General features: G+C 46.3%; 1 protein-coding gene and 1 long non-coding RNA gene across 2 annotated transcripts in view; one reads left to right on the top strand and one right to left on the bottom strand.

The window, feature by feature from the left end:
* Nucleotides 1-342: 342 nt before the first annotated feature.
* LOC118235284 lies at nt 343-1,285 on the bottom strand. Its single transcript, XR_004766824.1, has 2 exons — nt 1,200-1,285; nt 343-680 (listed from the first exon to the last, which is right to left on the bottom strand). It is a non-coding gene; the product is annotated as an uncharacterized LOC118235284 (long non-coding RNA).
* A 24-nt stretch (nt 1,286-1,309) lies between these two features.
* eif2ak4 (eukaryotic translation initiation factor 2 alpha kinase 4) overlaps nt 1,310-12,828 on the top strand; it is a 26,337-nt gene continuing 14,818 nt past the window's right edge. Inside the window, exons 1-18 of the mRNA XM_035432468.1 lie at nt 1,310-1,647; nt 2,089-2,204; nt 2,654-2,756; nt 3,576-3,749; nt 3,845-3,925; nt 4,316-4,458; nt 4,556-4,671; nt 6,579-6,736; nt 7,176-7,711; nt 8,211-8,326; nt 8,564-8,718; nt 9,013-9,440; nt 9,825-9,897; nt 9,983-10,072; nt 10,151-10,273; nt 11,223-11,327; nt 11,874-11,937; nt 12,786-12,828. The exon at nt 12,786-12,828 is cut by the window's right edge and continues 37 nt beyond it. Coding sequence (XP_035288359.1) covers nt 1,519-1,647; nt 2,089-2,204; nt 2,654-2,756; nt 3,576-3,749; nt 3,845-3,925; nt 4,316-4,458; nt 4,556-4,671; nt 6,579-6,736; nt 7,176-7,711; nt 8,211-8,326; nt 8,564-8,718; nt 9,013-9,440; nt 9,825-9,897; nt 9,983-10,072; nt 10,151-10,273; nt 11,223-11,327; nt 11,874-11,937; nt 12,786-12,828 — 2,753 coding nt within the window. The 5' untranslated portion in view covers nt 1,310-1,518. The remainder of the gene's footprint in view (nt 1,648-2,088; nt 2,205-2,653; nt 2,757-3,575; nt 3,750-3,844; nt 3,926-4,315; nt 4,459-4,555; nt 4,672-6,578; nt 6,737-7,175; nt 7,712-8,210; nt 8,327-8,563; nt 8,719-9,012; nt 9,441-9,824; nt 9,898-9,982; nt 10,073-10,150; nt 10,274-11,222; nt 11,328-11,873; nt 11,938-12,785) is intronic.

Here is a 12,828-nt window from a genome sequence, read left to right as displayed (position 1 = left end):
TATCAACATAGATAGGTGGCACATGCAATCCTCCAGAGTTCCTTGCACTGTATGCATCTGATGGATGTTAAACTGGAATGACACTAATGTAGTCACACGTGGCTGAAACAAATGACGCACACTGGTAGGTGCAAACACGTCAGACTAGGTTTGTTATGCAATTAACTTGAACACATATAAGCTGACAAGTTTTGTCTAACAATGTAGCATTCCACAGTGAAACATATAAAAATATGATATAAAGATATAAAATATGCTGGATTATCTTCAGAAATATTAAATGTTGTTCGTTTAAAAATGGTAAGCACATAATGGCAGTATAGGCATTAAATGATACACAAATAACACTTCAAGACTATTTATTTTCAGATTTATAAATAATATAATTGTGTTGATGTAGCAAAACTCTTAGATTGAAATGGCAATGCTGAAGGGTCAGTTTTAGCAGTAAGGAGAAAGACTGGAGATTATTGTATGACTGAGTGACTTGGCTGAAATGTCTGCTGTCAGGGGACTTCTGTCCTTATACGGTCGCACGAGGGGCAGCAGGGACAGATCTGTGTCTCTGACAGCCACCCTTCCAGTCTTCCTCCCCATGTCTCATTGTTGCAGCTGTTGCCTGCTAATGCCTTCTCACATTCAGCACCCCTTGTTTGTTTGCCATCCCAAACCTGCCCCTGCTTCAGACAGATCAAAGCAGCACGCCAGTTAGTCTATAAATAACACTGTGCAGAACAATAAAGGATTTCTTTAGGTCCAAAAAAGAGTGAATTCAAACACTTTTGTACCAGTTTACAGAAAAATGCGTAGCTAAAATTTCACTCATGAATTATTTCCATAAATTAAAAATATCACAGACAAAAAAAATGTATTCAGCCAAATTTGGTGTTGAATAGACATGGTTTCACTTGTAAGAGAAAAATGGCACACTATTTAGCATGGTTCATTTTTCACAATGATTTCTAAATAGGCTACTAAAATACATGCACATCATTTCAGTTTATTTTGCTACTTAGTTTAAAATTTAACAATATAGCACCAGTGAAAAACATTTATTCGCATGACAAAAATGTATCCTGTCAAGACATAATATGCAATAGAAAATACCACGAAAGGACTCCTTCAGACAAAGCACATTAACGTAAACACATTGCTTCGATCTGTGTTCTCCAATGAAGTGTTTGCAGTCAAATGCTTACCTTGAACCGAAATGACGCTTCACACGACATACTGTTTAGGCTCGAAAACGTAATGACGTTTTGTCTGCGGCGACATGACGACTGCCACGCGCCAGCGTATTCAACTGTTTTGCAGTTGCATGTTGTGACTAGCTAATATCGGAAGTTTAGGTGGAAGTTTTCGTTCGCAGTACCTGCTCCCGGATGCGAGACATAATTTCACTATGAAGCTATTAATCGCAGTTAAACGGTTTTATATATAGCGAGTTAGTTGTGAATTGTCACGATGGCGCCGTTATGGAAAAGGGGCGTGCGTGAGTGATATGTATCATGCAACAGAATGAGTTCTTTTCAAAGCGTTGCAGATGAGCTGGACGACTACACTGTTCAACAAGAAAATGAACTTGAAGCGCTTGCATCCATCTTTGGAGACGATTTTGAGGATATTCGGAAGAAGCGTCCATGGAAGGTAGCTGTACTTCCATGGTCATAACTAGACAGTTAACTTAGCTAGCTTGCTAACTGGCTGGTAAATGTCTTGGTTCCGTATGTTGTATCGATAGCTAGCTACGCCAAAACCACAAATACATACTCTGTAACAACATAACGACACGCTGGTTGAGATCATCGTAATACTATTGCTTGTCCTTCTTTAGAACCAAAGCTTCACTTTTCTGGCTTGACCTGTCAGATTAACTACCACTACGTGTTTAGGTCTATAGGCATGGCTTTTCGTTTGTGCTGGTCAGTACGCCCATACTGTGTCGCCTTCATAGCCTCGTTGCAGCTTGTTTCAAACCAAGCAAGAAACATGCAAAATCAGACGCAAATGGTGTACATGGAACTGACAAGGTAGATGAAAGGCGTGTTCTTGTATTAAGCGCATTGTTGTTGTCACATATATTCTCAGGTAAAAAGGCCACCCGAGGTGTACCTTTCTCTGCGTCCAAAGGGACTAAGCAATGGACAGGAAAGCTATGTGAAGGTGGACTTACAGGTCAAGTGCCCACCTACGTATCCTGATGTGTGAGTGTCCTATTTTATAATCATAAGTATTACTCAAAATGGGTCATTTTCCTAGTACAATTTGCATACCATATACCTGAAATACAGACCTTTCGTCAGTGGGTGATCATTATGTTATTGATGATATAACCTATATTCCCTGTCAAAATCGGACTAGATTGAAACATGCACAGTGCGTGTCTCACCAAATTCAGTACATCTAAACAGGTTGGATAATTGTTTTAATTCATATATATTTATTTCTAGCCCAGGTCTCTGGACTACATTTGTTCCTATGTTGTTCTGAGCATTTAGAAGAAGAGTATTACATCTGTAGTCTCACATATTGCATTTACCCTCGACAGTTCTCTCAAGTTCTTACCCATACTTTGGTAGGTTCAATCGAATGCAACCTATATTATGTAGTGCCAGTATAGTGATGATAACTGCCTCTGCTTTTGGGGATTTAGGCCTCCAGAATTTGAACTGAAGAATGCCAAAGGTCTTTCCAATGATAACCTTCACAACCTCCAGACAGAGCTCACCAAGTTAGCTGCAGACCGTTGTGGTGAGGTGAGCCTGAACCCTTTGAAGCTCAAGATTCTTGCTGTGTGCTTTTCTGTAGAACTGTGTGAATTTGGTGCTAATTCTTCTTCAGAGCAGGTATTCATTCAGGCTTTTTATTGAGTGTATGCTTTATCCAGCACATTTTATCATCTTTTAATTTGTGTGGAGAAATTGCGGGGTAATTTAGAACCATGGTTACAAAACATCCTGTTTCAGTCTAAACTAACTGTTGAACTTGCCCTGCTACTTAATACATTCGTCTTTCATTGTGTTATTGCATTTGCATGCTTTATTGGTCACTACTGATTACTGTTCTTTCATTTTTTGTTTAATGCTCACTTTTTCTGCTAGTCTTCTCTTCTGGATACCTTCCAAATAGCACTGGTCAATTTATATGTTCAACGCCTTATCTGTGCATTTCTGAATAATGTATTTGGGTTCAGACAAACCCTTTGTTCAATGGTTTTTCATACATAGTTCATGAGCCACCTGAGCCCCTTCTACAACCCGCCAATATGTCCCCTGATCCAGAGTTTGGCAACCACTGTTCTAGACAGAATAATTTGATCTCTCAATCACAGGTTCAGACTGATCGGTCATAGTTCATTCAGTTCAATTCAACTTTAATTGTATAGCGCTTTTTTCCAAGACACTGTCACAATAGATGCTTTACAATGGAAACAAAATTGGGCAAGAACCAGGCCTTAGCTCTCAGAAAGCGAGCATGGACTTTTCTCAAGGGTAAAACTTCAGATGTAAAAATGCAAGCGGGACTCCCTGTGGTGTCTGTGACCTGAGCTCCCCCACCGGCCTCTGCTCCCCCAGGTGATGATCTACGAGTTGGCCGACTTCGTGCAGGGCTTCCTGAGCGAGCACAACGTGCCGCCGCCCCGCTCCTTCCACGAGGAGATGCTGAAGAACCAGCGGCGGCAGCAGGAGAAGCTGGCCCAGGAGCAGCAGCAGAAGATCGCCCAGAAGCGGCAGCTGGAGGAGCAGATGGTGAGATCCGACCCGACCCGCTCTGCCCGCTGCCCGTGCTCGGCCCTCTCCCCTGCCTCCGCCGCACTAACCCCTCGCCTCTTTCGTCTCTCCAGCAAAATGAGATCTTGGCTGAGATCCAGAGAAGAGAAGATGAGAAGAGAGAGGAGAAGAAAAGGAAGGAAATAGCCAAACAGGTACCTGTATTGTAGTAATGTGCTGTCTTGTGGTATGCAATGGATGTCACTTCACTTTTTGAGTAGTCGGAGCATTACAGAAATGAATGCAAGTGTTTCAGTAGTGAGTGTGTGGGCATTTTGCATTCATCTGAGTGTGTTTGAGGTCTTCAGTGCTGAGTGTGAGGGCATTTTGCATATCTGTGAATGTGCATGTATTCCAATGTCTATGAATGTGCAACCGCTTAACAAGCGCGTGCGTGGTATACTTTGTTTATGCAAAAGGTAGAGAATGAATTATGGCCCAAACAGCCTCTTATATTTCCTGGCGACTTCTCTACATGTGACTGGGAGACAGTGTAGCATTAACCTGAATGTTTAGATAAAACCCTGCTTTGTGTGACTGAACAGGAGCGCTTGGAGAGTGCAAACCAGCCTGCTTCAGAGAGCCCGGTGCTGGGGAGCTCCTGTTCCAGCGGGCCGGCGCCAGAACCCGCGGAGGCCAAGAGAGGGTGCGGCAACCGCCGACGGACCACCTCCAGCAGCCGGCACAGGCGAGGCCCTTTCTCACCGCCCGTAACGACCGTACGCTCCGCCGTGCCCATCCTGTACCGCGCTCAATCCCGCTGTGTGTCGCTTCCTCTTCACCAGGCGGGACACGCATCACTCCTTCAGCAGCAATGATGACAGCCCCCGGCCAATGGAGGTCTTGCATTTTACCAGCAGTGCTTTGGGTGACATCAGCGTACACAGAGGAAAATGTATAGGTAAGTCCTCTTTGGGAAATGCTGTTATTCGTGGCTGTAATATATTTTAGCTACATGTGTATTTTCTATTTTTGCTGTTGTGTAATTTGTGTTTCGTCCTTGCATAATTAATTGGCAGTGTAGGGGAATGTTAAATACAATATCACAAAAGGCTGGGTGGTTAAAAGTCCCAACTCATTTACTTTTCCTGTAGAAAAAGAACATGGGGAAGAGAGGTCTTTAACTTGTACTCAGAAAAATTGGCACTGTGCTCCTGTACCATAAAAATAAATCTTGTATGGGCAAGCAGAAAACAAGGCCGTGGATGCAGTTGTGGAGTGAGAGGTATCAATTTATTTTGGAAGGTGGATGACAGTCTATGGGTAAATGTCAGGGTTTCCTGTTCTTGGAGAAATTTGTGCTGTCAGGTTGAACAGGATTTAGGTTGTGTTTGAGATATAATCTCATTAGCCTGCACGAACATATGCGCAAAGTTTGCTCGTCTGAATGTGGTCATCCACTACACATGACCGAAAGTGTATTTTCACGTTATAGATGCCAATGCTGTCTAGCCCCCACTGTGGATATCTGATTGTTCTTTGTCATTGATTAAATGCCTTTGCCATCTCTGGAAAAACTCAGTGAATGCTGGTTTATCATATTGAAAGTACTTTACATTCGTTCAATACAGCCAAAACCGAAAAGCAGTATTTTCACTTCCCCGAAACTAAATAGCACAGTTATGCTCTTTGTACTTGTCTGTCAACTCATTATCAAGTGGTCAGAGGTCATACCTCCAAGTGACCTCCTGATTGGTCGTCCTGGTGGTGGACAAAATTGGTTCTGCGAAATGAAAAGGAAACCCTACCTAGAACCCCACTCTTTCTTTTAAGTGAATGGCTCTGATAATGAAAGTGTGGCTAAAGTGTGTTCACAGTGTTTTTCCTCCTGCAAGCTTGCCAGTAGTGCAGTACTTAAAGGGATAGTTTACCTTCTCCGATTTGTCAAAATAATTGAATGTTATTGTATGTTTTCGACTGACCCAGTTAGTTCTTGTGTGCAAGGAAGGACATTTTAGATACCGTTATAAGCTGCTTTGGAGTTACGTGAAGGTTGTTTTCTTGCTTTAGACTGCAAATGCCCTGATGCCCCTATACCGGCCATTGTTAAGATGGCAGGTTGTCAGAAACTTCTGTAAATATGTAAAATATCCTTTATCGCACACACAAACTGTCAGCGCCAGTTGAAAGCATAAGCAAAAAACAGAATGATAGGGAAAAACCATTGAAAGTGAGCTTGAATACGTAGGGTGCTGCTGGGAGCTAAGCACTAGAGTAAAGACAGCAAGCTGCACTTCAGCTTCTATTCCACTTAACCATTTGGCGTCTATATTTAGAGCTTTATCTTATCTTCTGCCACTGTAGTCCTGAAAGGCCTGACAGCAAAGAACTTTAGTTCCTAAATCACAAGAATGGGTTTGGATACAACCCAGGGCCTTGCGGTTCACAGTTGTGCAGTTATGTGTAACACAGACATTAGAGCCAGATTGTGACTCACAGTGGGCTTTTGCTGGTTTTCAGGGTTATTAAAATATAGTTAAACTGATTGTAATGGCTGTATCATTGGTGCCAATCTGGAGGTAAGCTGGCTCTGTGCACCAATGCAGCTGTCTAGTTCTTAATTGGCACCAATGATGCATCACGGACTGTGTCATGCCTGTGGTATTAGCCCTGCTCATTTTATGGACAGGGCAGTGGCTTAGTTTGTAGTGTGTTTAAATGCACATAAATCATGACCACTAAGTTGGGTATTCACATCCATGTAAAACTTAGGTAAGAAGGTATGAAAAATGTAGTCTTGTGATTCGGTCCAGTGTGTAGCAGATAACGTAGCCCTCTGTGTCAGTGAAGTGTGTGTGGTTCTGTCAGGTGAGAGCAAGAAGCTGGGCCGCAGTGTGTATTACGGGTTTGAGGCCGCCACCGGGGACTTTGTCGTGGTGTACGAGTGGATCCTCTGCTGGAACAAGAAGATGGGCAAGTTCTTCACCACTCAGGAGAGGGAGAAAATCGACAAGTGTAAAAAGCAGGTGAATGAAGTGTAGATGAATACAGAGTCGGTGCTATTCTGTGCTTTGCTGGCTGCTGTGGAAATTACAAATAAGCGTGTTTCCCCACAATCATATTTTGTAATGCATTTGATTATGTTGCACTGTCTTTTACAGTAAAACATTAAAACTGTACTCCTCTCTTAAAAACCATAATCCAAAGGTGTTGCCTTTTTAAATGCATGTGATTTTTATTCACTGAGCCGATATATTCATGTTTATTTTGATTTGTTCCAGTGATTTTCTAAGCAGCTGATTCAGTCATATGATTCTTATGAGTTCAATCTTTTAAAAGATTAAGGCCATTTAAGGCCATTTCTGTTTATAAATGACCTTAATGTACACTATTACTCCTGGGTCAAACACTAGTGAAATGGTCTAATTCACTGTGACCACCCTTCCTCCGCTCTTGCATCCCCAGATTCAGGGTGTGGAATGCGAGCTGCACTCCTTGCTGAAGCTGGAGCACCCGCACCTGGTGCACTACACGGCGCTGAGCCACCGCGAGCAGGAGGACTGCCTGGCGGTGGACCTGCTGGTGGAGCACGTGGGCGGCTGCAGCCTGGCGCAGAGCCTGGCCCGGGCCACGCCCACACCCCCGGAGCGCCTGCGCCAGCTGGCCGCCCAGCTGCTGTCTGCGCTGGACTACCTCCACGCCAACTCGGTGGTGCACAAGCAGCTGTCGGCCTCCAGCGTGCTGCTGGACGCCGAGGGCAACGTGCGCCTCACCGACTACAGCCTGTCCAAGCGGCTGGCCGACGTCTGCAAGGAGGACGTCTTCGAGCAGGTGCACGTGCGCTTCTCCGATGATGCCCTGCCCGTCAAGACCGGGAAGAAGGGCGACGTGTGGAGCCTGGGCCTGCTGCTGCTCGGCCTCAGCCAGGGCTGCGAGGTCAAGGAGTACCCCGTGTCCGTGCCCAGCAGCCTGCCCGCCGACCTCCAGGACTTCCTCAACAGGTAGCCGCGCCCGGGCCGGCGCCCGATTCGGCCTCCGTAGGAGGCGGCTGGCCTATGCGTCGTTTGAGCCTTGACTTGTAGTGGTTTGTTATTCTTTCCTTTTAATGGGTTTTTCATTGGTGTTACATTGGCCAATTAGGAGCAAATTAATTTTGAATTTATTATTCATTGTTTTTCTCAATGTGCCTGAATAGACTGGAATGATCTGTTTGGTTCACCAGTGTACAACCCAGGTGGAGATTTCCCATTAAAAAGCAAGTAGCGTTTTCCCCCTTTGTGCCTGTGACTGTATACGAATAGGGACTGGGCAGTGCCAGTTTTTGGCTGGGCAGGCTTTTGTGCCAGTGCTGCCGTTTAGCAATGTGCAGAGTGACAGGGGGGATTATTGGCGCCCGTGGGCCATGCCAGGAATGCCTCTGATGATCGTCAGCGGCGTGAATAACTGGTGCAGTCATGAAGTTTCCGTCGCAGTGGTGCAGCGTTGTCCTCTGTGCCTCAGGTGCGTGTGCCTGCACGACGCTGACCGCTGGACCACTGCGCAGCTCCTGGGCCACGCCTTCCTCAACCCTCCGGCCCCCAAGACCCCCTCGCAGTGCCAGGAGGATACTCCGGAAGGTGGGTCCCCATAATGTGGTTCCTCTTTTAACACCCAGAAACACAGTCACACAGACCTGCAGTGGTTCCACTTAAGACTGGCGTGACTCCCACACCACTCCCGTGTACCCTCTGGCGTTAACATTTCTAGCTTAGTCAATAGGACAGTATCCAAAAGCAGTGCATGGAGCCAGCTGGAGAAGCGGTTTCAGTTTTGGCTGTGATTCAGGCAGTATCCTGTTTGCTCTCGTTTCACAGATGTGGGTGATGACTTTGCCTCCACCGTCATTCCACGCAGTTACATCCTTAACGCTCCCTTTAGCACCCAGATCCAGAAGCAGTTGTCCCGCTACTACAGTGAGTTTGAGGAGCTGCAGCTGCTGGGGAAGGGAGCTTTTGGAGCGGTTATCAAGGTAACGTGCTCTTCACATGTTCTTGTGTTTGTTATGGTTTTATGTTTGATGCAAAGCACGTTATGGACCTGGGTTGTAACTCACTCAACTCACTCATCCCATTCAACTCACTCACTCATTCACTCAACTCACACAGTTCGCAGAACTCACTCTTGTTTGGCAGGCTGAAAATTCTCCACAAGGGGGAGCTGTTAGCACTCAAGTAGTTGTATAGTGCTTTGCATCAACGGCACACTGTGTGTCCCTGGTTTAATCTCTGTCACGTTTGTTGGCTTTGCCTACACCTCTGCGCAGGTCAAGAACAACTTGGACGGCTGTTATTACGCGGTGAAGAGGATCCAGGTGAACCCGGCCAGCAGGCAGTTCCGGCGGATCAAAGGGGAGGTGACGCTGCTGTCGCGGCTCAACCACGAGAACATCGTGCGCTACTACAACGCCTGGATCGAGAGGCTCGAGACGCCCGCCGCGGGCTCGGCGAGCAGCGACAGCTCCGCCCCCTCCAGCTCGCCGGACAAGTCCCTTCCGTGCTGCCGCCCCCTGCTGGACGAGCTGGGCCTGCAGGACGACGTGGAGGCGAACGCGCCTCCCCCCGCCCTGGCCAGCTCCGTGGAGTGGAGCACCTCCATCGAGAGGTCCTCCAGCGCCAAGTGCACCAGGGCCGACCCGGAGTCCAGCGACGACGACGACGAAGAGGAGGAGGACGTCTTCTGCCCCTCCTTCCTGTGAGTCTTGCACCCGCAGGATCAGAATGCTTTATTGATTGTTATAATATTTTGTTTTTGTAAGCTGCCATTTTTCTGTGTACTTCCTGCACATTTTAGTGTTTGAATATGCTGCAATTAGATGAGTCGGATCATTTGAGTTTTTTTCAGGATGTTCATTTATGTATATGTTTTGTTTAGGTAATTTAGTTAAGTTAGGAGTGTGACTAGACTTCAGGTTTTTATGTTACCAGTTTGCAGATTTGTGTACTTAGGTAGAGGTCCAGTTGGGTAGAGGGCAAATATTACTTGTTTGTACTTAGTACTTCTTTTGTGTTAGCCTGTGATTTGTGTATGTGTACTTGGATGTTTTCATGTATGTCTATGGTCTGTTTTTTTTTCCAGCCCATGCAACATTGATTCTGAGAGCGACATCATTTTTGACAACGGGGATGAAAGTCGAGACAACCTTTCCCAGGTGGGCGTTTCGGTTGGTTACCCCGTCGTGTCCGTCCTTCTCCATGGTAACAAGCTCAGATAGTGACTGTGCGCTGCTGTTCCAGGCGGAGGAGAGCAAGAGGGCGGGGACGGACGCCACAGAGAGCTCCAGCTCCGAGAAGCCCCTCCTCATAGCGCACTACCTGTACATACAGGTGAGCTCTGCTTCGCTGCAACGCTTGAGCCGACTTAGCCGCGGATCTGTCTGTTGACCTGAGGCTTGTTCCCCGCAGATGGAGTACTGCGAAAAAAGCACTTTAAGGGACACGATCGACCAGGGCCTGCACCAGGACCGCAGCCGCCTCTGGAGGCTGTTTCGGGAGATCCTGGACGGGCTGGCGTACATCCACGAGCAGGTCTGCTAGTGGGAGAAACCCGCTTCCGTTTCGGTCAGGCCTGCGATCAGCGACTTAGCGCCCGGAATCTCTATTTACGGCTCGCGCTAACCGCCGTTTGGCTAACGGTGGCTACTCGAAATTAGCGAGGACAGATGGAGGAGATCGAGGAGACAGGAGGTTGGACAGAGGCAGTGTCTGTCATGTTCAACTAGCGGGGAGACAACGCTCTGCAGTCCAGAGACAGGATACTGGGCATGTTCCACATCACAAAATTATCGCTGTCAAGCTGGATAATACAAAGTCCAGTCCTTAATGCTTAATTTATTTTTTTTTTTGTCTCAAGGAAACTCCTTACCGTGTCCTTGAATTCTCAGAACAATACTATGTTTTTTTGGTGCAGTTATGTTAGCACGGCTAAATCAAGGCACGTGTTTTAGGAGACCAAGTTGTAGGACAAAAACAGAAAAGGCAAACATAAAGAACCTCTGGGTATGACAACATGCACATGTTTTTAAGAAAATAAGCATGAATAAGCGTGTGTTTGTGTGCGTGCGTGTGAGAGAGGAAGTGTGACGGAGCACTCGGGCACGCCATTTTTTAGACCGCATGAGTGTTGCCTTTTATCGGACTTTTCCATTAAATGTGACTGTTGATTGTTCTTTTAGCATGTTCCAATCTTCAGCCTTGGGAAATCAGTCTGAGTGTCTTTGTGCCAATATGCTCTTTTGAACCGTTAAAGAGCATTAGAGACAGATCTCTACTGACCAAAGGATTTCCTATCAGCTCGCCTTTGGGAGTTCAGTCCTAAATGTGTTCCTGATGGAAGCGTTTACCGGTAGAACGAGCAGACGCTTTGTCAGAGAACGACACAGGGCACGAACAATGGCGTACGATGCAGGCACTTTCTGAGTCATGTCTCCAGTTAGCTTCCTGCCATTGATTTCCTTTTGAATTCTTCCTGCGATAGGGAATGATTCACCGAGACCTGAAGCCTGTCAACATATTCTTGGACTCTCAGGACCATGTGAAGATCGGGGACTTTGGCCTGGCCACGGACCATCCTGCTTACGTGGTACGCATGTCCAGTGTGCTGCAAACATGAGTGGATGTTGGGTGACATGGGTCTGCTGACCTGCACAGCAGGACTGCACGATACATCTTATCGTATTTGTTTAAGTATATATAAGATTTTTTACATTTTTAAAAATCTGTTGTGGTGGTAAACAGCCAAATGTCCGAGGCCATGAGGAATCCTTCTGGGAGGAAAAAAATCATCGCTGGTGTGTTGATAAGACAGCCAGTCAGCGGAAAGATTGTACAGCTTCTGTGTAATCATGTGATGTGTCTTTTCAATCACACACTGAAGCTGCAAGGCCTTTCTGCTGATTGGCTTATGGTCTTATCAGCACCCAGTCGTTATCAATGATGATGTTTTTTTCATGGAAGCATTTCCAATTATCTCTTACGTTTGGTCGTTTACTACCGCATCAGATATGATTTTTTTAAAAACAAGAAATTATTCAAATTACCCTTACAAAAACCACAGTTATAATGTTGTGTGGCTCTACTACACTGACAGAGTGATGCGGTAAAGGTGCACCTCTCTCCCGTCCCACAGGCTGCGGAGAAGCTGGAGATAGAGGAGAGCGGCTCGGCTCTGATGCCTAAACCAGACCCGACGGGTAATGAAAAACAAATTCACGGTCGCTGTCCTCCCGCACGTTTCCTCCTGCTCTTTCTCAGGCCCTGTCTGACTCGCTGCTATTTGGCTGAAACCTGCTTTTTCGGATGCTGTTGCGTATCAAATTTGTCAAGACTTCGGGCTCCCTCATCCGAGGTATTTTGCCAGCGAGGCTCTGAAAAGCGCTTAACTTCAGTGAGCATCGGCTGTTTGTCTTTGTTTTCCATAAATCGTGCGGACCGGCCCTTTGCAAATGAGTTTTCCAGAGGCCTGGTTTTCGTGCGGAATTCGCATCGTCGAATCCTGGGAGCCGCGCTCTTCGCGTTTGCCGTTGTTATCGTTCCCGCTGCGTGATGGTCATTATGGGAGTCCCCTGAGCTACCTGCCATCCGAGATCCCATCAGGCACGGCAGGACAGAGAGACATGTCTTATTCGTTTGACTTAATTCATACCGATTATTTTATACGGGGGATTATTATTTTCATGAGTCTGTCAGATGACATATCCACCAGAGGCATTTCGTATTACGGCGATGTGCTCCATAGTCCAGAATGCGGTCTGGATCAGCGAGGCATCGCTGCTATTTTGGCTTTGAGGCCTGTTGGGCTGTGAATAATTGCCCATTGACATCGGTCATTCGCGTAATGCTCCATAACTCCACAGCTCAGCCGGTGGAATGTGGAGTGGAAAGAAGCACCAGTCTGCTGTGTGCAGCCTTCCCAAACACTGTGTCCAAAGTTTCCTGAGTACATAGAGTTCCCTGTCCCAAACACAAGTTACATGAAGAAGTTATATTTAAGTTCAGCATCTCTTCCATATTGTAATCCTACCATCTTTTGTCCACACAGACAACATGACAGGCATGGTTGGCACTGCCTTGTATGTAAGTCC

Source organism: Anguilla anguilla, chromosome 1 (genome assembly GCF_013347855.1).
Source record: "Anguilla anguilla isolate fAngAng1 chromosome 1, fAngAng1.pri, whole genome shotgun sequence".
In the NCBI taxonomy this organism is placed as follows: domain Eukaryota; kingdom Metazoa; phylum Chordata; class Actinopteri; order Anguilliformes; family Anguillidae; genus Anguilla; species Anguilla anguilla.
Note: the sequence above shows the minus strand (reverse complement) of the source record. Positions and strands in the feature narration are given on the sequence as shown.